Below are 26,283 nucleotides of genomic sequence, written 5' to 3'. Positions count from 1 at the left end.
TTCAATATCAGAATATCAATTTATTAAAAGGTTAGATGAACTATACATATGTAAACTGTAATATCGTTGAAAAATCTGAAATATATTTAGTTCTAAAAGAAAATCATTCTTTCAGAAAGTATTTAAAATATTGCATTTCTGGGCAGCAAATCTAACTAAGTGCTCTGGAAATGGTGCATTCTCTCTGTGCGTTCATCGAGCATTAGTCTCCAAAGCATAAAGAACTCAAATGTTGACAACGTCGCTTCTTGCTGATGTGTAGACACACAAAAGTCTGTGAGCTCCAAAACAGCAGCACAGTTTTAACAGGGAAAAGCTATGGTCCTGGTTGATGAAGACAATATGCCTCCTGGGAGTCCATGACACCTTGAAAATATGCTAGCCACACTGCATACAACAAAGTCAGTTGTATGTGGTGAGTTAGAGAATAAGTCTTTGATTGATAATTTTTCTGTTTATTTCCGCCAAGGCCACTGAAAACACGAAAGCCTTTTCATCTGAAAGGTTAGCATACATGTCAACTTCTTTTTCTTGTTTCTCTGTAGAAGAAGAAGAAGAAAAGTCACTATGAAACAAAAGCTTTTCTCCAGCTCCTGTATCAGAAGTTTGTATATAAATTACACAGATACTAAATTACTGTTATATGGGACAACATATTAGTATTGAAAAGTGGTATTAAAGATAAGCAGCTCCCGTCAGGGAAAAGAAGTCACTGAATCAACAGTCTGAAAATATATGACACAAATGCCTATTCTTCAGTGACAAGAAAAGATGACTCAGCCTAACATCATATGAATGATTCCTAACACACACATGAGAGAGTAGTTAATGCTGCCTAATGCTTCTTCCTCCAGGTGAAAGACAACTCTCTACACGTTACATTTAAATAGCACCTTTCTGAGAGGACATAAATGATGTATTACAAAATGAAGGTTTCAACACCTGTAAGAAGTAGGGTAGTCCTTTCCCTATAGTATAGGTAGGAGAGTGAGATTCTGAAAGGTTAAGTAAATTGTCCAAGATCACTGAGCAGATTAGTGGCAGAGCCAAGAGAAGAACCCAGAACTCATGACTCAAAGCCCCATCAGGGGTTTCAGACTTCTAGTACTTCAGGAACACTAGCCTTTTCCTGACATGGGACATGTTAATACCCCAGGGAGCCTGCTCCATCCAGACAAGCCAACTGAGAGTGGAGGGGGCTGCAGGTGGGTCACGTAAGTGCAAGAGTGAGCCATCAAGGAGCTCACCTGCTGCAGCACTCCAACCTTGCAAGGCTCTCCTGTGGCACACATAAGGTCCATAAAAGGAAGCTTTGTCACAGCCACCTCTTTTAATTCAGCACTCCACCCACCCAGTCTATCCCCTGAGCTCCTCCCTGATAACTGCCCAGCATTACAGAAGCTCTTTCGTCAGCTTCTTTTTGTCAACTAGCCAGCAAGGGCTAAGTGAGGCTGAGCAGGGGCTAACATGCATTGCAGGAAGGAGAGCATACTTGGGTAGTCTAGCACTCCATGAGGGAATCTGCACAGATCCCCTATCTTCACCCCCTCAAAGCACTCCCTCACCTGGGTCTTTCCAGAGGACTGGGAATGGGGCTCACAGCTAAGGGGGATCACCACCGCATGGGCTTAAAGTTTGGCTTATTTTAACCTATCAGTGTCCCTGTAAGTATATAATGGTGTCCAGACACACTCAGTATTTAGATTTCAGTCTGGGACCATTTGCTGATTTATGGTCTTTTCTCCCCACTCAATGGCTCAACATTAAAGTCTGTTGAAAGCTATTTAGCAACCTCAAAGCACCTACACAACTATGCTTCCCACGTTTCACTACACAGCAGCTTGCTTAGTGAGGTACTTGGAATATCAAAAGCCAGCACAGATGTTCTAATGCAAAGCTATAAGAAGGTTGTTTTAGTTAAGTACTAGCATTCAAAACACATTCAATCTTGGGAATACAAGTCACTGTAGCTGGATCCCTGGTGAGGTGAGATGCAGTACCATCTGCTGCATTCAGCTTGAAGTCAGGAACTAAAAACCAGAGTGAAGTGAGCTGTAGCTCACGAAAGCTCATGCTCAAATAAATTTGTTAGTCTCTAAGGTGCCACAAATACTCCTTTTCTTTTTGCAAATACAGACTAACTGGCTGCTACTCTGAAACCTAACAAATTTATTTGAGCATAAGCTTTCACTTCCGATGAAGTGAGGTGTAGCTCACGAAAGCTTATGCTCAAATAAATCTGTTCGTCTCTAAGGTGCCACAAGTACTCCTTTTCTTTTTGTTCCAGAAGAAAGCATTGTAAGTGCTAATTATTCTGTATGAAATACTTCTAGCTTGCAGTCATCTTTTTTCCTGTTTCACACTACTCTAACCCAAACAAGCTCAGCCATCCAAAACTGTTAACATCTTCAAAGAAGGGTTTCTGAGTTTCCTCCAACTCCTTTTTGCTAAGCATGGCAGGAGATTCAATGTATTCAAAATAAAATGTATTTGAAGTACTTCCTTTTCACCATGAACATTCACTTGGAATTCAAATGATTGTAAAATTAATTTTACAAAATTACTCTCATTTATTTACAGGCTTCTTAACCAAGTGAACATTTTTTCCAAGATGTTTTCAAATGAATAGCTATTCCAATGGAAATACAATTTTGAAGAACATAGTGAAAAACATTGCCAGATGATTCTACTATGAAGCAGTACCAATCATCAATGTAGAACTTGTAAGTTATAGCCATTCTTACTACAGTTTCATCCTTCTCACCAGCAACTATTGAACATTTTATAGTTGGTTGACCTTTTCCTACCTGCTACGTACAGCCTCTGATTTAGAAAAAACAATCTGATATCCTATTAAAACCTTCCTCATCTGAAGACAGTCTGACTCAGTTCTCTATTATTCACACTTGAGACTTCTCTGCAGGTATGCACAACTATTTTTGTAAGACACCAGAAATGAGAAGAAATCCTTTGCTGCCAAAATGGAAAATTACACACATCAAAATTTCAGCACACCAAAATAAAGAGAACTCTATCCTAGCTAACAGTGATCTTATAGTGAAGGGTCAAAACTGTGTAGGGCCTAGCACACCACCTCAGCAGCAATCAGAAAAGATTTTTTAAATGCTCAAGAAATACATATAAAAGAAACAGCAACACACACTCTTTGCAGGGTCTAGCAATGTGTTCTCCTCAAACACAATAAATGGCCCTGTCATTTCTAGAATCAAAATTCCAGTGAGTTTTGGATAAGGAATTTAAAAAAACAACAACAAAAAAACTCTAGTGAAATCACTATGAAAAAAGTTCTTTTGTTTTTACAGTGAAGACAAAATATTTAAGTTTCAAAAGACCTAAAAGGTTCTATTGCATAATATGGACTAATATCCACTTTTTTCCCCCACAGATGACATAAGATTTTGAAGTTACAACAGCACAGAAGAACAGCCCCAGCATGGTAAGCTTCCACGAGTGCTTTTTACACTCCAGTAATGTTAAATGAAAGTTCTGGATGTTCTAAAACATGTAAGGGGAAACTTGCTCTTTCTTCACAAATCCTCATATTTGTACGCCAAGCTTCGGGATGAAGTGTTTATGGCCCAATTGAAATCCTCTAAAAATAAAAGGTAAATGAAACGCCAACAGGCTCTTGGTACCAGCAGTTCCAAGAGGCACAGCCACAAAGCTGCACAGTAAAGGGCTGAGAAGTACTTAGAGATGTGCATATTTGATGTCTTACAGTGTTGTTAAGCGTCGAGACCGGGACAGATCCAACAAGATAAACTGAGGGTGGTTTTTTCAAAGCTGCATAAGTTACTTAGGAGCATTAATTTCATTAGAAGACAACAGGACTTGTGCTCCCAAGTGACCACTTTTGAAAACCCCCACCCTCTATTACTATTATTACCAGAAATATAATATAAGACAGGTCATAAGTTTGTCAAGAAGCTCTTGCTATTTCTGTCCAATTGCTCCTTAGCAATCCTGACTGTATTAATTATTTTCTTTGACAATTAATCAGAGCACCCTAGTTTGTGACTGCAGCGAATAAGGAGTTGGAATGTGTTTTCCTCAAACGCAAGAAAACTATAAAATCGTAACACTAATTCCTTTGGCACCCTCCTTTGGAGCATCCCTATCTTGTCTGAAGTACCATGTGAACCAAGAGCATCTGAAGAGAACTGGTTGTGAGATACTTAACATACACTCTCATTATTAAGGAGAGTGTGAATCTCTGACATAGCCTAGTATCTTACTTCTAGCAGTGACTTACACTGGCTGCTTCAGAGAAAAATGAATCCATGTGGTCAGCTGTGTAAAGGTTCATCATGGAGACAGCAGGAAGAAGGAAATCCTCTCTGACCCCTGCAGACAATCTGCTTAAGCCTAGAAGCCTATGAAGGACCACTGGATCTTATCAGAAGCAGATGTTTGCAACAGTTCTTGCTTCTCTGAAGGAAATGAGTTAGCCTTGCCATAAATAACATTACCCAAGTGTTGGTCTGGATAGGAAAACTAACAAGTCACTACAGCATGAGACATTTTTTCTTCCTTCTCATAGACGTTAAGGTCACAAGGGACTATCACGATCATCTAGTTTGACCTGCTGCACATTGCAGCAGGCCACAGAACCCCACCCACCCACTCCTGTAATAGATCCCAACCCCAATTGAGTTACTGAAGTCCTCAAATCATGATTTAAAGACTTCAAGTTTCAGAGACTCCACTATTTAACTAAGGCTATGTCTACACTGCACATCTGATAACGGCATGGCTGTGCAACTGCAGCCACGCCATTGTAAGGTGAGCAGTGTAGCCACTCTTTGTTGCTCCCAGCGACAAAATAAAACCACCCCAAGAGAGGGGCAGTAGCTTTGAAACCAGGAGAGCATCTCTTGCTGCCGAAGCACTGTCCATACCAAAGCTTTTAGTTGTTAAAGCTTTTGTCGTGCGGGGTCGGTTTTTTTTCACACCTCTGAGTGACAAAAGTTTTAACAATGAAAATGCAGTGTAGACAAAGCCTAAAACAGGTCGCCAGTTGGATTAATGACAGCACGCCATTAAAAAAAAACCCCAAAACCAAAAATAACTTTCCCCAAATAGGTTTTCTAATTCTCATACCTCTTTCTTCCTCACACTTTTTGGCTGAGGCACTCTTAGGTCTTCCTCGTCCCCGTCTGCTATGATCTGAATGGCTGTTAGATCTGGACCTTTTTCTGTTTTCTAAGTCTTTATTTACTGCAGAATTTATCTTCTCTCGCTTAACTCTCTCTGTTCGTCTCCTTTTGGCCTCACTCTTGTTTTCTGTATAAATGAATAAAGAAAATGTTTGCTTTTATGTCTTTGTTGTTATTCAGTCTCAGCACTTTCCCCACCCCACCTCTTCCCTTAGATCTCTTAACAAGAATGATTAGTTGCCTGCACAGTAGTAACCTCTCAAGCAGTTCACAACACTCGACTGCATCTGCACACCATCCGCTGAGCTGAGAGTTGAGCAAGTTGTTCTAGGCAAAGGCACAGACATACCCCATTTTTTTTTCATCACAAAGATCAAGTCTTAATTATGACGACATTTATGTAGCATTTTGCAATAAATAAGGAGCATCTATTAGCAATACAGTGCATAGGAAATGCTTAGTTCTTAAGTCAGTGAAACTAACTGCACAGATCACAATTTTAAAATGTTCCTGATGTATCACTTCTGATGTACTGAAAGTCACTGCTTTCATTCCAGGTGTTCCCAATTACTATTAAGAAATGGATAAAGAGGCAAACACTAAATCTTCATTTTTTGTTTTGTTTTGCCATCACTCCTGAAACCATTCTCATATTATACAATTCAACATAAGACACCAATTCAACTGTACACTCAGTATGTACGACAGCAGCACCTAGAGGCTCCAACTACCATCAGGACCCATTGTGTTAGGGGCTGTACAGACACGGGCTATGGCTACACTTCAGAGCTTACAGCGGCACTTCTAGTGCAGACGCTCTCAGCGGATGGGAGAGAGCTCTCCTGTCAACTTAACTACTCCAGCCTCCGTGAGTGGCGGTAACTATGTTGGCGGGAGAAGCTCTCCCGCCAACATAGCACTGTCCACACCGGTGCTTAGGTCAGTGTAACTTACGTCACTCATGGGGGTGGCTTATTCACACCTCTTAGTGACAGAACTTACACCGACTTAAGCTGTAGTGTGTACACAGCCTTAATCAAGCTGCCTTCACACTTTTCACATGCTAGTTTTGGGAAAAAACTTCCAAATTTTGCACCCGAGAGCTTTTGGTATTTACCTGTTGGATGTCATTCTACTACTTTCCTTTCGTCCCACCTCCCAATTTACTGTAGACTGGACATATGCCACAACTAGATGGCAGGACATAGCTTGTGAATATATTAGACAGGAGAGCCAGATATATTCACTTTCCCACTGTAATTACACAAGAGCCTTGCATAATCATAATAAACCCTTTAACGTATCTAATTGGGTTGGTAACTAGTTTCATTTATCAACCACTAGCTAAACAATGGAAAAAACACCAATCACACCTTCCAAAACAAGTTCCACAGTCATTCCCACACTGCCTCCAGCTTGCAAGAATCAACATGTCTGACATCACCACTTTATATTTTCCTAAAGCTCACAATTGGAACATTTTCTCTTCAGATTAAATTAAAAAAACTCTCTAATCTGATCATGTAAACCTTGTAAGTGAAGAACTTCTACAATTCTAAATCAGATTCTTTGGGGATCTTCCCTGAAGGGGATTTATTCTAATGTCCTATTAGTGGTAGACAAACCATTAATAAAGAACATAAAGGAGAACATGAATCATGCTAGAACGCACATCCAACTGATTCCTTTGCATATACATCAACAGAAAACCTCGAATTTGGGAAAATACATTTTTTTATTTTACTGCATACTTTAAAAATAACATCTTAAGTAGCTTTTAGTTTAAGAGCTTCCAAAATACATTTGTTATACAAAGCATTAAATGACATTCTGCTATTTCAGGACTGAGTTAATAAATTCAATGCAGCTCATTAAAAAAAAATAGGAATTTACTTTTGAATAAAACAACTTCGGTCATCGAGTACTATGAAATCTGGCTTCTCTAGACATTTATCTTCTAAGTAGGATTAACAGAAAGCTTTCCGTAGGGAGTATATTTGCATGGTGAATAAGTAAGCAGCTAACAGATAAACAATTAATAAAATGGCACGTTTCAGAGTAGCAGCCGTGTTAGTCTGTATTCGCAAAAAGAAAAGGAGTACTTGTGGCACCTTAGAGACTAACCAATTTATTTGAGCATAAGCTTTCGTGAGCTACAGCTCACTTCATCAGATGAAGTGAGCTGTAGCTCACGAAAGCTTATGCTCAAATAAACTGGTGAGCTGTAGCTCACGAAAGCTTATGCTCAAATAAATTGGTTAGTCTCTAAGGTGCCACAAGTACTCCTTTTCTTTTTAATGAATAAAAATGTCACTACCATCCGTACACAGGAAGGAAGGCTGCAAAAACACCACCTTTTGTCTTTCACAGTTTGTGAAAGATTAACTTATATTCAAAGTCTGCCTTGCCCCAGTGTAAAGGAAAGAAGAACGGACAAAAGTCCAAGTTTATAATACAGGAGGCCACACGCTCTTCATTGTTTTTTTTTTTTTCCAAAGCAGAAATATGAAAGGGAAAGCCCCTCAGTAAGGTTTACCTGCAGTGGGTGGTGATTTCTCAGCACGTTTGGCATGCAAGAGCTTTCGACTAATAAATATGTAGCCACAAGGGCACGATTTGCATGCAACAGGAACCTGAAAGAAAGTGGGGAAAATAAGGTTTTGAAATATCACAAGAGTTCCTCCGTTAAGAAAAAAAATCCCAAATACAAGGCACATGTGACCTCCAAGATATTCTTCACATTTTGTTTATACCCCAAACAGTATTCCGTGTTATTGTGCATTTCATAAAGTTTCATAACAGGGTGGATTTGATTTAAATCACTAGTCAGGAAGACTTGATTTAATAATGGATTTCTACATAAAAGTGCATTCTTGTTGGTAGTTATAACTTTAATACATATTCTTCACAACTCAGAGATAGATGTGGTTTCATTTGTAGAAGGTACACACTATACATTTTTAAACAGTGATTTATTTTGAAAACTTTTCAGATTAGTTTTACAGCAATATCAGAAAATGAATGATTGTTTGCTTATTTCATTTACCAAAGGTAACTGAAGCAGATATTTATGAAGTCATTGGGAGGTGAACTATTCAACAGGTTAATCATTAATATTTGGAGGATTTTCTTGCCATGCTGTATTAGGAGGAGAACATCACCAGACAGACATTTAAATTGTTTCATTTAACTAAAACAACATTATGTATTCTGAATTTTTTTCTTCCACAGCAAACATATAATATTTTAACAAACCAAGCATATGAATGTTTGAATTTAGTTAAACATTCAAGTTTTTTAAAATCAGGTTTGTATTTGTTAAAATTGTTTTTAACTAAAAGAGTTAAATGAAATATTAAAAAAAATTAAATCGACTATGTAAGCCAGGTCAACATGAAAAACGTAAAATATTGGCTTCCGCAGCTAACTCAGTTGTCTTCACCTTCATTTTTCTGTTTGGTCATAATCTGGAAAAGAAAAACGAGCTTTCCTGCTTTTTCAGGTCCCAAATGATTTCTCAATTTGGAATGAATGAATTAGTCCAAAGGAAGAAAATATTCTCTCTTTGTACACTGGCAGAAGACACTACTGCTGTTAAATGTGAGATCATCACTTCAACCGTCTCTGAATCCACTGCTTAAATGACTTCCACCAGTTCACTGGTGTGACTTTTTTTAAAAGATCAGCAGCAAACATATATTTCTTGAATGGTTCTTATTCCCAAACTGGGTCTCTTTTACGGCCTGCTGCCATTATAGGTTTACCCTTCTAGAGAGATTTCAGAGTAACAGCCGTGTTAGTCTGTAATCGCAAAAAGAAAAGGAGTACTTGTGGCACCTTAGAGACTAACCAATTTATTTGAGCATGAGCTTTCGTGAGCTACAGCTCATGCTCAAATAAATTGGTTAGTCTCTAAGGTGCCACAAGTACTCCTTTTCTTCTAGAGAGAGAATGGTATGGTAGATCTCAAATCATATGAAGACTACACTCAGAAAGACCTCAAGACTTCTGGAATATGCTGTTCAAACAGTTTCACTTTTGTTTCTACTGCCTGTCCCTCCCTTCTCACATTTATCTTCTCCTTGTCCAGATCTATTCCGCCCCCAACGATCTTCTATTCATTGAACTTTGAAATTTAGCACTTTTAGAGAGAGGTAGGGGATTGAATCTGTGTACACAAATTTGCAGAGAGACAACAGGGTTGAGGTCTGTTATTTCTCACCTCTATATATTATTTATTTCAAAACATTTTTTCTGTTAACAAGCATGTTATCTCTGGAGACACAAATCCAGTTTGAGAACTGCAAAACTAAGCATCTCTGATGGTATCTTCTAGACTGAGCACTGAGTCCCATTGGGTAGATAGAAAGATTAACCTAAATAATCTATACAGAAGCCCGTGGAGCCCCATAAGATTGGGTCCCTAATCCATGAACTATTGGAACTCATTTACAAAACTTTTCTTAAACATTACATGATTATATTGCCTGGTACTATAGTATTAGAATTTATGATCCCTATTCTATGATTAGATACCTTTGCGCTATAATGTATTTTAATTAAAACTATGTTTAGATAGGTTTTTTCCTCAAAAAGTATTTTATCAAAAAATCTGATTTACATAAAAAAATCTGATTTTTTTTTTTTTTTTTTTTTAAAAAACACTGATTTTTAGCCACGCTGTTTCATAGTAAGTAGAGGAAACCCAGCACTACCCCATCTGGCTGAATACTTGCAATATGGAAGAATTTAGAACGATATGGGAAAATTCTAGAATGCTTACAGCTACAAGGACAGTAGCGTATTCCTTCCTTATTAAAAAAATGTTAACAAAAATTCTTTCCTTCAACAATTAAAAAAGAACAGAAAAAGTTACCAAAGCACATCATCTACATTAAACATGTTGCAAATCATGGCTTTAGGAGTCAATCAGGAGTGCATTGTGCTGCTTTGATTAGATCTGTATCAAGACAAAGTTATGCAAAGGACTAAAAAACACAGAGGAAACTAAAAAAATTTGGAAGAAATTAACGTTCAAATAAAACAGTGTTAACGCAGGATACCACACAAAAGAAAAAAACAAAAACATGAACATGTCAAAAACATCGAGACAAATCTCTTCAGGTTCGCTGCTGCTTCTTAAAACCATCAATAATGAAAGTATTTACTGTTTATACTTTACCCGATGCACAGGAAACCAATTTCAGTGTGCTTCTAACAGAAGAACAAAATGCCATAACCAAACTGCTGGTCCATACAAAGGAGAATTCTCCGCTACACAGGCCACACAAACTGTGTTATTGCTTTCTGCAGCACAGCTACATTTTCTGTGCTTTGCTTCACACGTTTATAAGGACATCACATTTAAGAAAGGTTTCAGAGTAACAGCCGTGTTAGTCTGTATTCGCAAAAAGAAAAGGAGTACTTGTGGCACCTTAGAGACTAAATAAATTGGTTAGTCTCTAAGGTGCCACAAGTACTCCTTTACATTTAAGAAAAGCATTTTTTCATTACCAAACTTGAAGCATGCAGTGCAATTCTACAAACAGTTCACTTAACTAGTAAGCCATGCAGCTCATTCAAAACGTAGTTGGTTATGTTTTTAAATTAAAAAAGTGTGGAACGGAGGAATACCTCAGAATCAATGGCATGCATTATTTTTACATACAACTCACATATTTTTCTGAGTAAACCTGGCAATTATTTAAGTTTTTTATTCTTTGAAAGAAACACAATTCTAGCAGGTACTTTTTCTTTTCTTTGTTTTTTTTTTTAATTTAACCCACCCACACAGTTTTAAAAAGCTGCATTCTTTGTAAAGCTGTCCCAGAAGTTTACAAATAAATTTTCATACAAATTTTAATCCTTTTCTATTGTGCAACATCTGATCTCATCCAGACAACTGTGAGGCAGTTCTATTAAAACTTAAAAGGGAAATTCAGGAAGTCCTTGTTTTGCTTACTTGTTCATGTGCCACATCAAAGGGGAACACATCTCTTGGAATAGCTGCAAATGTTGCAGAACCAGTACAGGGAGCACAAGATTTGATCTTTTCGTAGAGCCTACATAAATAGCTATTTTTAAACAATAACTTTTTTAGTCTAAGCTTGTTAGAGGCCAAGTGGCAGTTGGTTTCCTTTGCTGTACTCTTAGGCATCATCATCCTCATGTAATTTAGACTTAATAACTGATCACTTCTGTTTATACCTCACACTTTGATCAGGAGAAACCTCATATGAAATTTAAAAAAAAATGTACATTCAAAGTATTCAAGAATACCATCCTTCTAGAGACCACTGAGCCAATACTATTTCACCAGCCCAAAAAATAATTCTCAAAACTTGCTTTCACCAAGTCTTTGGTATTAGGATATAGCTGGCTATAATTGTTGTTTTGCACATGTAACCAAATTTTGAGAAGGCGGCATCAGATGGTTATTGAAAATTAGAATTTTTTTCTATTGTATCTAGTGGTTATACTGCCTAAGAGTGGTAAAATGGACAACTTGAAACCTAAACAATTTCAAAGAGTTAAGTAGTTTCAGTTGCTGCTTCTACCACCAGTACCTCTGCCAATTTTTGTAATTTTCCAATCATTTTTACAAAAATGTCTCTCACAAATTATTGCATAAAAGACCCACACAAACAAAAGGAAACTGATTACACAAAAGATATACTGACCATACTGAAAATGCTGTCAAATGCATAAAATTTAAAAAATAATTTCTATAATTGTTCAATTATAGTAATCTTAAGTGTCACAATTAAGAGAAATAGGCAAAAAAATTCAGAGCAAGTGTGATTTTTAGATTGATGATTTAACTTTAATGGAAAGACTTTTTGTACACAAGGTTTGGCCCGCCCCAAAATCTGACTAACCTACCAGAGATTGCGTTCGCATTTAATAAGCCGATTGTCTGATAACTGTGCTGCAATATCAAGAACCAAAATAATATATTTATTTTTAGATATAGCTGAATGATTGATATCTGAAGTTAATTAAGGTGGCACAGGATTTCTATTCTACTCTGCTTTTGATCACTCCAATCTCTCTGATATTCACCTTTTCAGACTTAATCTCTGCCTAAAGGACTTTTTTTTTTTTTGGGGGGTGGGGGGAGGAGGCAGGGAGTTGAGCTTAAAGGGAAAATGATACTAGATGATTTTGAATATAAGTACAGGTTGAATTTTTACATAGTTGCTTTTCAGAGAAATGCTGGGCTCCAACATCTTTGAAAGGAAAGTGCTATAAAAGTGCAAAATATGGGTTAAAATTCTGTGAATGCTTACTAATAATACATAGTGAATCTATCCCACAATAATAGTCAGAGTTTGCTGGACCATACCCTACCTACTATTCTATGCCAAATTTTCATTTAATTCATTTGCATAACAAATATTAAAAAATAATCTGTTCTTTGTTTCACCCTATTAACACCATTTGCCTTGGGCTCCCTGATTTACTCAACTATGTGGGTTTGATTTTGTTTTAACACCACATATGGTGAGTGGTTCTAAGCAAGCTCTTACACTTAAGGTGTATGCAGTCAATATACTAAATCGCCTCAAGAGTTTGAATTTAAACTATTTCCATGAAAAGTTCCACACACACATTACTGGCAGCACAGAATTCTGGGCATGTACCTCAACACCCCTGTTCTGAGAGTAGTTGAGAACTGGTAGCACAGACTGACTGCCCAAGATGAGAACTTCCTCTATGGAAGGACTGACAGATAGCTATGGGTGACTATTCTGGGGAATATATAACCTAGCCACTTACATATAAAGCTGTGGGTTCCATTGGTGCGAAGGCAAGAATTTAGCTTCTTCTACTGTGTGCACAAGGGTTCCAGAGCATTGAGAAACAATCAGGCCACACTAGCAGCCTTTGGGCTGGGACAGCACATATGCATGTAATTCCAGGCTAGCAGCAGGAAGAGCCTAGCACAGAAATTCAATTTGGACATGCATACCATTTACTTTAAGCAGAATGAAATTAGATTAGCAGGACCTTTAAAAAAACAAAAACAAATTAATTACTTGCTCTTACAGCATCATAAGCCCCCAACGATATTAGACTGCAAAAAGTCTTACACTGAAATACCTTTATTCATTTTAATTTCTTCTTTTATCGCCCAGGATGACAATTGAGCATGTTACTTGCTTCTCCCAGAAACAAAATATAATGCCAAACTGAACATGTCAGCATATTTGCAAGCAATGCTCATATTAAAATTTTGTATTAAAGCTAATGTTAAAATTATACAATACACAGGTTAAGGAAACAGTGTCTGTACATCTGGGTGTAGTGCTTAGATTAGTACAAAATCTAGTTTAAAAGTAATAAAATATATAATCTTATATAGTCATAAGTATATAATCTGCAGTAACCCAAATTTAGGTGAATAAATTTAACGATAGAGTTTAGCTATTATGCTCCAAATATTCAGGTACATCACTCATGAAAAATTATATAGAGTTGGTTGTAGAAAGCAAATATAGGAATCAGTGTTGATTGTCCCTCAGTAATTGAGCATTTAGGATAGGTTGTCCTTTAGTAGATATAATCCATCAGAGAAGTATTTCAGTTACTTTCTGATTTCACCTCTCATGACCCATAGAATCATAGGACTGGAGGGGACCTCGAGAGGTCATCTAGTCCAGTCTCCCACACTTTTTTTTTTAAAAGTTGAAGTTTCATTTATTAGGCAGACCATACAAAGAGATTCACTTAGATTTCTGACTCTGTGCTTGTGCCTTCAACACTTTCACAACAATCTTCCGCTCCTCAATAAGGAAAGCTTGTTTGATTCTGTCACAGACACATTTAGCACACATAGCAGAGCCTATGGCGGTTCCAATATGCTTCTGTGTTTTTGACAGCCTCATAAGGACTTAAGGGCGCACAGCACAAACACCGCAAAGTCTTCCTGGACACATACCACATGCAGACTTTGGCGCCTTGCCAACTTTCTTAGTGTAAAGGTAAACAATCCTGTTACTTGGTGTCCGGGACAGCCTGGTCTTCTTAGAGGCTGTGTTGTAGGACAACCTAAAATGGTATGTCAGATGCTGAACCATTTTTTATATCGGGTGCCAGGACTAAGTATTATTCTAGCCCATTCCTGAGAGATGTTTGTCTAACCTGCTCTTAAAAATCTCCAACGATGGAGATTCCACAACCTCCCTGGGCAATTTATTCCAGCGATTAACCACCCTGATAATTAGGAAGTTTTTCCTAATGTCCAACCTAAACCTCCCTTGCTTCAGTTTAAGACCACTGCTTCTTCTCCTATCCTCAGAGGTTAAGAAGAAAAATTCTTCTCTCTCCTCCTTGTAGGAACCTTTTATGTACTTGAAAACTGTTATGTCCCCTCTGTCTTCTCTTTTCCAGACTAAACAAACCCAGTTTCTTCAATCTTCCCTCACAGGTGATGTTTTCTAGACCTTTAATCATTTTTGTTGCTCTTTGTGGACTTTCTCCAATTTGTCCACATTTTTCCTGAAATGTGGCGCCCAGAACTGGACACAATACTCAAGTTGAGGCCTAATCAGCATGGAGTAGAGTGGAAGAATTACTTCTTTTGTCTTGCTTACAAAAATCCTGCTAATGCATCCGAGAACGATGTTTGCTTTTTTTTTTTTTTTTGGCGCAACAGTGTTACACTGCTGACTCATATTTAGCTTGTGGACCACTATGACCCCCAGATCCCTTTCTGCAGTACTCCTTCCTAGGCAATCATTTCCCATTTTGTATGTGTAACTGATTGTTACTTCCTAAATGGAGTGCTTTGCTTATTGTGCTTATTGAATTTCATCCTATTTACTTCAGACCATTTCTCCAATTTGTCCAGATCATTTTGAATTTTAATCCTAACTCCTCTCATCTTGGTAGCGTCCGCAAACTTTGTAAGTATACTCTCTATGCCATTATCTAAATCACTGATGAAGGCATTGAATAGAACCAGACCCAGATCTGATCCCTGCGGGACCCCACTTGTTATGCCCTTCCAGCATGACTGTGACCCACGGATAACTACTTTCTGGGAACTGTTTTCCAACCAGTTTTGCACCCACCTTATAGTAGCTCCATCTAGGTTGCATTTCCCTAGTTTGAGAAGGTCATGCGAGACAGTATCAAAAGCTTTACTAAAGTCAAGATAGAAATATGAAAGCATATCCCAAAAAGCCTAGCCTCCCAAACAAGACTTGAGGATGAACTGAAATGCCTTAAAACTAATGTAAGTCTATTGCAAGTAGAAGCCAGGCAAGAATAAGCAAATCAACAGTTAACTGTCAAACAATTTAAATTTTTTTTTTATTTTTCTTTATAAAAATAGGACACTGTCTGATACAGGCCTAAAAATAAATTGGTTAGAGTTTTATAGGATCTAATATGAAATAGAAACATTTTTCAGTAAGTTAAAAAAAATTATTTTTATTTAAACATTCTCTTGTAGTGCTGTACCATTCTGCCAGTGGATTACAAAAGAGTGAAACTGACTAGTCATTTCCATTGTTCAAAATTAGTACTATGTAAACAGTAAATAGCAAGGACAAGTTAGTTAGAAATAAAATGGTAATAATCCAATTTGATTATTTTTGCTATGTAATTTTTAATGCTGTTGCAATACAATTCATCCCCAGGGCAATACACCAGTAAGAGATGATCAACTTGTGGAGCAGTAGCTCACAAAACTCCTTACAGATTTGAGTCACACTACACTAGAAATCCTTCTGATTAAGGTCTCAAACTGGTAAACTGCAGCAAAGGGAAAGAATCAGTATCACACATTTGAGAGTATTAATCACCCAAAGGCAAAATTGTATTTGTACAGTTAATAAATTGTTTAAAAGTTACTAATATCTTAAGTGTAAATAATTATATATTCTTCACAAAAACCTTCTGCATAAGACAACTCTATAATACTAATCAATATTTCCAAATGTTCAGATTATATTCCAGATAAAGACTAGAAAGGCAAAGGCTATATTGCACTAGAACACTGGCTCAAAATTAAGCACCATTTAGAAGTGAGTTTATTTTAAACTCAGGAAGCTAGCTCATCTTTTTCATAACTGAATGCATCTGGGCCACAAACTTCCTGAATTAACTTTGCAAAGGTTCAACATCCAGTCAACGTTTTAACTCAGAAAGTCAAGAGATGACTACTCTAACTATCAAGAGCTGGAGAGTGGACAGAAGCAACAGAGAACATTAAAAACATTATATTTAGTGAGGAAGTCCTTGTTGTGGAACACATCACACAAAGTGACCAGTCTTAAGACAAGTGGAAGCAGTGTGGAAAAGGGCTGTGACCTTCTGAACTCTGTGCAACTAGATAAGAGGTAAGTCAGGATAAGCACATTGAACATGCCCTGTGCCATGCAAGGAGAGGGCAAAGCAGACTTTTAATGGGATTCTTGAATGATGATGAATTATGAGGTTAGAAGCAATTACTGAATAATAAATCAGACTTCCATTAAGAAAGGTGAACCAGGTTCTTGTGAAAACAACAAGGAGTCCTTGTGGCACCTTACAGACTAACAACTTTATTTGGGCGTAAGCTTTCGTGGGCTAGAACCCACTTCATCAGATGCATGGAGTACCAGAATCCCTTTTCCTACCACCTAAGCTGCACTGTGTTACTAACTTTTTCATACTGAGTGACTTGGACCTCATCAGACAAACAGAATCCCATTTTGTAAGTGGATGCACAGTTCAAAAAAAAAAAAAAAAGTTCTGGGTTATTTTTAAAAGCTCTGTTCTCCGACCTCACTCTGTGTCCCCCAGCTCTCCTCAGAGGCACTTTTCTCAGCTTCCGGAGCACAACACTCCAGATAAATAGCAAAGTAGCAGCATGCCCCTTCCCAAAACAACCTTGTAAATCCTAAAGTGCTGCAGTTATAAACGCATCTGTCCTGAAGGGCGTTTTATTAAATAATGGAGGCGAGCGGGGATTGCAAAGGTGAGTCTCTCTCTTCCCCTGCCAACCCCTGATGGACATGTGCAGGGTGCTGCAGAGGTTTGGGATGAGGAAAGCAGCACTGCGCGGGCTTCTCCCTTACAGGGGGGCTGAACGGGGCAGGCTCAGTTAATGGGTGGAAGGGGGCAGGCTCGGTGCCCCTTGCCCAGCCGAGGTCTCACCTGCTGGTCGCACTCCGGGCAGGACTTGGTGGCCATCTTCACTTTCTTGGCCCTATTCGAGGACATGCTCTTTGCTGCTGCTGCGGCTGGGTGGGAAAGTGGCCGCCCCACCCCCAAGGGACGCGATGGAAAGCGGGGCTGGCCGGCACGGCGCGCGCCACACACCTCACGCGGCCGCCCGGGCAAGTGCACTCTCGCCCGCGCGACCTTAGGACCCGGCTCGCGCCCGAGCCCGCGCCCACTGCCGCGAACTCTCGGGCCCAAGCGCTCCCGCGTTACTCTCCTCCCTGCCGTCACAAGCCACGCCCCCGACGACCGCAGCTGCAGGGCGGGATTTATCGAGACCCCGCCCCGTCAAGGGATTGGCCCGGGCCCGGACGGCAGTCTCAGGCAAGCGGGCTAATGGGGAGTGGGTACGGCGGCGCGCGACTCTTCTTGCTCTGAGGGAAGGCGAAGCCGCGGGCGGGGGGCGCGGAACCGGCCGTGGGTTCAGATACAGATTCCGCGCAGGGCGCTGCAGCGTGGCCGCTCCGGTGCTGGGGAGAAGGGCGGCCGTCCAGTTCTCTCAGCGCCCGCGGCTCCCGGCCGTTGCCCCCGGCTCAGCCAGCGGGAGAGGACGGAGCGCTGGGGCTGCGGGTGTAGGCAAAGAGGAGAAATTCAGTGCTGACAAATAGTAGGGCCTGTAACCAGGGAGAACAAAGAAATCGCGTACTTGCAACACCCATTGCGCTAACGCGAGTTTAATCTTGTCTCACGAGTACCGTTGCAAAATTCCTTTTGTGTGGAGCCCGGCCAGCTCCTGTCGTTGCTTCAGGGAAGGTGTTGGGAGTCGGAAAGTGGGTCTCCAGGAAGATGGTTTTCTGAAGTGGTTGAAACTAGAAGAAAAACATTTTGAAAATCACTGCGCTGTTCGTTTTTATAACGCTCTCAGCGCTAAGGGTTATCTCCCCCGATCCTTCAATTTCGATCTTACACAAGTAACACGTCATTCAAGGATGGTCACTTTAGGCATCTTCCTTTCCCAGTTGACTGTCCGTCCCATAACTATTAGCAGCAATCATAATATGAGGGAAATTAAAAGACAAGTTTACTCTTATTTCCAGTATTAAAGTATAGGCTAAGTATGAATAAGAAGAATAGGGGTAGTAAAACAGGAGTGGAATTCAATACACATCTCACTGAATTAAAATCTTTTATATACAACAAAAACATTTTTTAAGATTTTAAAACAGACTATACAAGTCCTTTGTACCAAGAAATCCAGAACAAGAAAACTCTGGGGGTGAGAAGTGAATTTTTATGTTGCTCTATTCTGTTTTAGTTTGATGTTTCTTTCTTTATTTTTGGGTGCCTAGTGCTTCAGCCTGGGTTATGCACATACATGCCATTATACACTTGCAAATTCAAAATCGTTTCTTTTAATCCATTTAAATCTTTTTTCTAAATATTGTGCCCGGTATCTGTAGCAAAAAATCAGTAAAATTGTCCGGTAGATTGTTTTTATATATTAGTATTTTTGAGGGGGAAAGTATAGAGAATAAGTGTTTATACCATAATATAAATTTATTGCTGACCAAATTTCTTTTTGAATAAGCTTTCTAAAACAATTTGAGAACATAATTTAAATGTTTTTTTCACATTTGAAAACTAGGTCAAGAAATAGCTCTTAGTCTGAAACTGTTGAATTGTAAAGGGCATTTTTTCCCCTAAAAAAAGTGTTTATAGATGAGCTCAATCTCTGGAGAGAAAAAAGAGGGTGATAGTGACAGTGCTGACAACCTTAACCATAGCCTTGGATGACTTTTCTATATATTGTAAAGGGTGTAATGAGGAAAGAGGAGGGAAAGTCTCCATGGAAAATTCACGTTGAACATTATTGTTTAAGTTCTACTGAAGTAGAACTGCCAACAGTATTATCGAGCTGTACTGGGACTGCAATGCTTCCACATGGGTGGCAATCCATGTATTGTAAGGCTGGCTCTGCACACAATGCAACACAGGAAATTTGGAGTTACATCTCTATTTTGGACTTTAATTCACTTTGCGTTGTCTAGATATTGAAGAAAATCTTAGGATAAAGGTGCTCTTACTAAGAATCTTATCTGTGTTTTCCTTCAGGCAGAGAAACATAGGGACACACTGGAGGATACATTTTTAAAAGCTGATCTTTTTTTGTTATTGCTAGTTTATTGCTCAGTTAAAGTAATACATTGATAAGATGGCTTGATGCAGTCATTTAGTTCCTGGTGGAAAGGAATCAATACAGGGAGTGAGGTATTTAATTATTTACCAGGCAGTGCAGCTTGTTTTTTCCACTGGTCAGATTAAAAAGACACTGTTCTTTCTTCAGACCAATCCAAACAGAAAAGGATTAGAGCTTCTGTTAACTCCTCATAGGATAGATCTTCCTACAGTTCACAGGCCTACCATCCTATCTCCTTGCTGCCATTTATGCACAGACTAGTGCAGGGAGTCGGGTGCCTGGTGCAGTTAAGCTAGTACACCATCCTATAAGGATCCCTGTTGATTCACTAAACCTAATTGTTGAATTGCTGGCAACGGTTTCAGAGTTTCTTTCTTGGGGGAACGGGAGTAGGAAGAAAAAACAAAGAAACACCTACCCTGGACTGTTAACCACAACTTCCAGACAAAAAAGAACCAACCGTAATGGTCTTCTGCTGGAAGCTCATAGATCCAGTCAAGTTCTAAAAAACCCTTTGTAGGTACTTCCATCTGCTTTGTATCTTCCTTTGCCCATGTTGTCTTTTTGGAAAGCAGATGGGCATTGCGCAGGCCAGGCGCAATGCTAAAATGGAGAGAGCAGGTATAACGGAGGGCAGGTATTCTGCTGAAGAGAGCTGTGTTCTGAGCTCAAAACTGTGAGTCTCCTGAGTTCTGATCCCAGCAATGACACTTATGCCCTTTGTGGCCTTGGGCAAGTTACTGAAAACTCCTTGCCTCAGTTTACCTATCTGTAATGGTGATGATACTCAGAGTGTTGTGAATATTAATGAATTAATGTTTATAAGGTATTTTAAATGTGAAAAGAGTTAAGAATTATTCTAATAAAAAGGGAAGGATAACCCTTGTAGGTGGAGGCAGGGAAACTAATTAAAATTGGAACATATACTCTCAAGTAATTAAAAGAACATACAGACTGTAGGTCAGCAACATATTCTTTATTGTGCATTTCTGCTAAGTACAGACTTAAAATGGCTGTGCTTACTTTTTAAGGCAGACTGTGAAAATTTACTATATGTCCTATGAAGAGCTACGCTGAATACAAGACGTATAATACTCACTCTCATAAGCAGTTTACTACTGGGTGACCTTCTGCTGTTTATTCTAAGGGAGTCCACATACTGACTAGTTAGTTACAAAGAAGATATAAAATGAAATGCAAACTATGGCTCAGGAAATAGATGGCTATCCCCACCCTTAGCAGTTATTTGAAACACAGGCCCAGATAGTCTCCTCCTGTAACAAAGTCCACAGGAGGATTTTGGAAAATATCTGCGGGGACCCCCTTGGGGAGATTCTCTCTCCTCCCACTCACACATATACTGTTGGGGGAAGAAATTGCCCGCCCTTGGGGAGGGAAAGCTGCTGTCCTGCCCCCAAACACAGTGGGTCCATGTCCACTTTTGTCCCAGCATGCCAGTCCCTGCTTCTTGAATGCATGACTCCAGTGGAGCCACACTGCCAGAGACTGAGCACAAATGTCCTGCCTGAGGGCTCTTAAAAAAAGATAATATAGCCCCCAGGTGGCCATATGGGACTGGAAACGGGGGATGACTTCTATGACTGGACTTGTTACTAGCCTGCCCAGCACCTCACCTCATCCCACCCCACCCCACCCCTTCGCTCTCCAGCCCTTCCCTCAATACAGTCCCGAAATCATGGAGAGCCTTTTATATTATCTAGAGAAGAGGGGCACATGGTGCCATGGAGGCAATTGAACCCCTCTCCCACACAGGGGAAGGGAGAGAGTTCCATACAGCCGGTAATTTCTTTTTATGTATCTTCAGTGTTTACAAGGGATCTATCATAATCTGCAAGCAGTCTACAATAATGAAGTCAATGTCAAACTGAATTTGTGAGTGGTAGGGTAAGTGACATAATACTGACAAACTGATGAATCTATTCATATTTTGTAAGATGTATGGTATAAGGTAAAATAACATAAGAACATTATAAAACCCTAAATGTTAACGTACCCAGGACCGGAATTGACTGATCTCTAGGATTAAAACACAGATTAGAGTGTGCCATAGCTATTCTAGGTCATAGTGAAGTTTTGAATCTACATTTAAAAACAGAATAGACAAAGTTTTTATGCTGATGCTGAAAATCTAGGTGATAAGCTCTTACATTATACCCAAAATACCCAGTTCAGATCCAGACAGGTTGTCAGGTCAATTGAAATCTCCGCATTGTTGCTGTCATTCCTTTAGGGATTAGTAACACTCATTTCACGGCCCACTTTGTCCATGTTTGCTGGTGTTAACAGAGACCCCTATCAGAGGTTTTCTATTCTTTCCTATTGCTTCTAGTTTTACTCAGTCTTTCCTCCTCATTCACTACCCATTTCTTATCCTTGCCTGTTAGTTGTTTTGGAGAGATGCCATGGCTTCTCCACCTCTTCCCTTTCTCGCATTGCTGAATAAATTTACCTATCCATATTAACTATCAAGTCATGGTTTTGATTATTCCCACGTTTCAGGTCTATTAGATTATACTCTTCCATGTTTGCTAACATCTGTCTGCTGTGCTTCATGTACTGATATAAAGTTACTGAATTGCCTACCCATTCCTTGTTATTCCCTTCCTTGAGAGTACACTGAAGCACAGATTTTCAAAGGTATTTAGGCAGCTAGAAGTTAGGTGCCTAAATGTCTTTGAGGATCTGGGTCCAGGTCTCTGAGATTGACTGTTCTCACAATGCATTCAGATTCAGCCTGTAGCACGTTATTACTAGCGTAGGCCTTTCTCCATACCTGCATAAAAGGAAAAGCATGTTTATCTTTGCTATAAACTGGGATTGTAACCAAAGGCACAAATCCATGCTATGCAGACAAGAAATTTCAGAGTTTTGTTTCTGTATCAAGATTAGGTTCAATGAGCCAGGAGTCTTATGCTGCTTCTGTTACAAGAGAGATGATTATTTATTTCTTTATTTACATGAATAGAGAATACATAGCGGAAACTGTTTTGTCACACAAGATTTCAGAGTCTTTAACAAAAACAGTAGTGTCCTGCTTTGCATGAAACATTCTCTACTGGAGAATGAAAGTAATACATAAATCAATATAAATCTATTGAAATATCATTTATATCAAAACAAAGCATTAATGAATGATATACAGGATGCTGATAACGTTCAGTTTACAGTTCAAAAATATCAATTCAACTATACTGTTACAAACGAAACAAAAAAACGGTTCCCTTACTCCATGTAAAGCTGCTGGTATTCATTCTTTAGGCAATTAATTATTCATTACTGAGACCTTCTGAATAATGCATGTGGTTTTCAAATGCTTTCATTACTTTCTGGCTTTCTTCCCTTTTTATGATTGTGTTCCTTAATATATTCAACTGTTTCACATTCAAATGGAGTTACATTTGTTTAATACATGGTCTAGTAGATTCTGTCTACGGAGAAAACAAATCTAAGCTCTGAAAGTCAAATACTAGCACCATTTCAGACAGCAGCCCTGGGCCCAGTCCAGCATCCAGAAAGACACTATGCGTAACTGAACCCTTTGGCTTCAACAGGAATTAATGGTACTCAGCATATCAGTGGAAATGCTGAGCACCTTGATGAACTGAGACCCATATGAAATGTGCCTCACAAGAACTTGAAATAGCAAGCAAAAAAGTGATGACACTATTTCCATCTCATTTTAGATCTCTTATGAAAAGTCTTTTCTTGTCCTTGTCTGTTCTTCTTTGTGTCTCTCTTTTATTATGTCATGTAATCTGAACACTGAAGTGTTTTGGGATTTAGAGTTTTTCCTTCCTTTGATTTATTGGAATGCTTTTATATAGAAATTTACGAAAAGAAGCCTCTGTTACACTACAGAATCTCCAAGTGTAAACGTACTAAGAACAACACAAATCTAATAATTATAATATTAAATTATCTAATCTACAGATTAGTAAAAAGAACCACTGTATAAGTTTAAATAAAAAATGCCTCTTTTCCCTTCCCATCCCACCTCAGCTTCATCGCTCCAGATGAAAGAATTATTTATTATGTGCAAGACACTCCAACTGGAAACTGGCAGTTTCTCCCTCTCTCTGTGTGTTATCCCTGCCTGAGGGGAAATGATGAAGGCCTTACATTTCTAGGGTAACTTTCATAAAATATATTTCAAAAATACTCTGAAACCTTTCATAAAATATGTATACAATAAGTTCAGTTTCACTTCCTCTCAGCAGCTTTAGTCAATCTAAAAGAATTCTGTTCTTTAATACTGGTTTTCTATAGTCCAGAGAGGGGCCTGTGGACCCATGGGATGAAAGAGTTTTAGGTCACATCTACACTACAAATTTTGGTCAACATGAGTTAGGTTGGTGTACAGCCGCTGAAGTATATATATCACTCAGCTGTGTGCATACTCAGCTGCTTGTGTTGACAGTGTGCACTACGAGAGTTTGTTGATGGACATAGTGAAAAAAACCTCCAGGTTGCTGGTAGTATTCACAGAGCAGCTGCAGAAGGTGGAGCAGTGCTTCTGGGCCCAGGAATCAAGCACTGACTGGTGAGATCACATCATAATTCAAGTTTGGGATGAAGAGCAATGGCTGCAGAACTTTTGAATGAAAAGGTCACATGCATGGATCTGTGTGCTGAGTTTGCCCCAGCCCTCCCTCACAGCAACACCAGAATTCACAGAGGAGAAGCAAGTGGTGGTCATGCTCTATACGCTTCCAGTGCCAGATTGCTATCGGTCGGTGGGAAATTATTTTGGAGTTGGAAAATCCACAGTGGGGGCCTGTGATTGGGTGTCCATCCTACACAAGGCTTGCATAGGTAAAAGGAGCAAATAACCCTTTGACAGGCTGCACTGGGAGAAGAGTCAGGGCTGATAAGTTCTAATTGATGATGAACCCTAGCTGCACAGGGGCAAGCTGAGCTAGTATAAGACCAGGAATTAGAGGACAAGAACTCCGCAGTCATCCCTGAGAGAGGAGGAGGAGGAAGAAGTCTAGGGGGCAGGGGCATGGGCCCTACCAATAATTGGCAGGGGTACAGAGCTCCACCAGGGTTGGGGTGGGGAGAGCGAGTTCCTTCAGCCCTGGGACTGCAGTGAGGGTACAGAATGTTCCCCTCCAAAAGTGGTCACATTTTTATTCCTGCACAAACCCCTGCTAGGGGGAAAGTAAGCCCTGGGATCCTGTGTTGGACAGTTGGACTATACACTCTGGCAAGAGTCTGAGGTGCGTGAAACAGCCACAGGGAGCAAATATAGCTTTGATGGTAACCTAGAGGCGGACTGGAGCTAGTGAAGAAAGGGAGAAAGCAGCCCAGAGAAACAGCAACGGGGTCTGGGATTGCATAGACTGTGGCTGGTAGTCACAGCCTGTTCCCTAGGCTGGAACCTGGCATAGAGGGTGGTCCAGGATTCCCTTACCAAGCCACTGGAGAAGAGGAATAGTCTGGGCAGTGGAACGGAAGACAGCCTGAGACAGATCATCCAGTGGGACTTTGATACCCTGGAAGGGGAAGTCTACCAGAGGGCCAAGCCACAAAGAGAGAGCAATTGAATTCAGAGAGAGACAGGGTGAGCAACCAAAGGAGGAGGCATAGACTGGTCCAGAGCTAATCCCCAGATGTGGCCACAGAGAGGTGCCACAGTGGTGAGTAGTAAACCCTTTGACAGGGCCCTCCCTTGTCGTGAAAATGTGTAAGGCTATTAATGGTCTCCTGCTAAGCAAGACTGAGTTTCAGTAGTGTGCAAGAAATACCAGTGGATTTGCACCAATGGGGTTCCCAAGTTGTGATGGGGCAATAAACAAAACACATATCCCTATTTTGGCACCAGCCCAAATTGCTACATCAACAAAAAAGATACTTTTCCATGGTTATGCATGTGCTAGTGGATCACTGGGGTTGCTTCAAAAGGTGCATGATGCTTGCACCTTTAAGAACAGAGGGGCCGTTCAGAAAGCTGCAAGCAGGGACATTAATTCCCAAACAGTAGATTACCAATAACGATGCAGAAATGCCAAATAGTGATTCACAGCCTACCTCTTGCTCCCCTAGGTCATGAAGCCATAGATTGGCTATCTGGACAGTGCCAAGGAACGATTCAACTTCCAGCTCAGTAGGTGCAGAATGACTGTGGAATGTGCTTCTGGTCGACTGAAGGGACACTGGTGGTATTTACTCACTAGCTTAGATCTCAGTGAGAAAAACATCCCAATGGTTATAGCTGGATGTTGTGTACTGCATAATATATGTGAGGTAAAGAGCAAAAAGCTGCTGTTGGGGTGGAGGTACAAGGTGAAGTGGCTGTCCGCTAAATATGAGCAGTCAGACACCTGGGCTAGTAGAAGAACCCAACATAGAGCTATGTGTTTGAAGCAGGCTTTAAAGGTTCATTTGCATTGTCTGCCACAGTAGCATTCTCTCTTGCTGGCTTGAGATAGTCTGTCTTGGATAATTTAAATAATGTATTTTGGGGGGGTTTTGCCTGCTGGTGTCTGTTGTGTTGTGCCTTCTGCAAATGATAAATACTGCTGGACCTGGGGCTTTGCTTGCTGCTATGAATTGTGTGGACCTTGCTGTAAATTTATAAATATGGCTGGGTGTTTTCCTGACACTGAATACTGTGGTGCATGGTGTGTGTTTATAGATACCGGGGTGATGGGGTGGGGGATTGTTTTATGACTACTGCTGTGCATTCTGTAATATCTGTTGTGACCTAATAAAGATACTTTGATTTTCCAAAAA

General features: G+C 39.7%; 1 protein-coding gene, 1 long non-coding RNA gene and 1 pseudogene across 4 annotated transcripts; 1 reads left to right on the top strand and 2 right to left on the bottom strand.

The window, feature by feature from the left end:
* Window positions 1-17,670, bottom strand: C12H16orf87 (chromosome 12 C16orf87 homolog). Of its 3 annotated transcripts, none has more exons than XM_048870810.2 (5): window positions 17,325-17,659; window positions 12,957-13,187; window positions 7,714-7,810; window positions 5,122-5,304; window positions 1-539 (listed from the first exon to the last, which is right to left on the bottom strand). In XM_048870810.2, the coding sequence occupies exons 2-5, from the start codon at window positions 12,975-12,977 to the stop codon at window positions 421-423; spliced, it is 420 nt and encodes a 139-aa protein (XP_048726767.1). In that variant the 5' UTR covers window positions 12,978-13,187; window positions 17,325-17,659; the 3' UTR covers window positions 1-420. The 3 variants fall into 3 exon arrangements, with proteins under 3 accessions (XP_048726767.1, XP_074974477.1, XP_048726765.1); XM_075118376.1 differs by having other exon boundaries at window positions 12,957-13,117; XM_048870808.2 differs by lacking the exon at window positions 12,957-13,187 and having other exon boundaries at window positions 17,325-17,670.
* Window positions 13,851-15,364, bottom strand: LOC142068662 (large ribosomal subunit protein eL34 pseudogene; annotated as a pseudogene).
* LOC125645377 (uncharacterized) lies at window positions 17,630-26,283 on the top strand. The gene is made up of 4 exons (XR_007359293.2): window positions 17,630-17,714; window positions 21,353-21,432; window positions 23,548-23,676; window positions 25,594-26,283. It is a non-coding gene; the product is annotated as an uncharacterized LOC125645377 (long non-coding RNA).

This window comes from Caretta caretta, chromosome 12, assembly GCF_965140235.1.
Source record: "Caretta caretta isolate rCarCar2 chromosome 12, rCarCar1.hap1, whole genome shotgun sequence".
In the NCBI taxonomy this organism is placed as follows: domain Eukaryota; kingdom Metazoa; phylum Chordata; order Testudines; family Cheloniidae; genus Caretta; species Caretta caretta.
The sequence above is the reverse complement of the archived record's forward strand: the minus strand, read 5'-3'. Positions and strand labels throughout refer to the sequence as shown.

Excerpts from the sequence above, each read along its gene's own strand:
- C12H16orf87 (XM_048870808.2), bottom strand. The coding sequence starts at position 17,390 with ATGTCCTCGAATAGGGCCAAGAAAGTGAAGATGGCCACCAAGTCCTGC. Across the intron at positions 7,811-17,324 it reads GCCCGGAGTGCGACCAGCAG|GTTCCTGTTGCATGCAAATC; the intron begins GTGAGACCTCGG and ends ACTTTCTTTCAG. Across the intron at positions 540-5,121 it reads AAAGTGTGAGGAAGAAAGAG|AGAAACAAGAAAAAGAAGTT; the intron begins GTATGAGAATTA and ends CTTCTTCTACAG.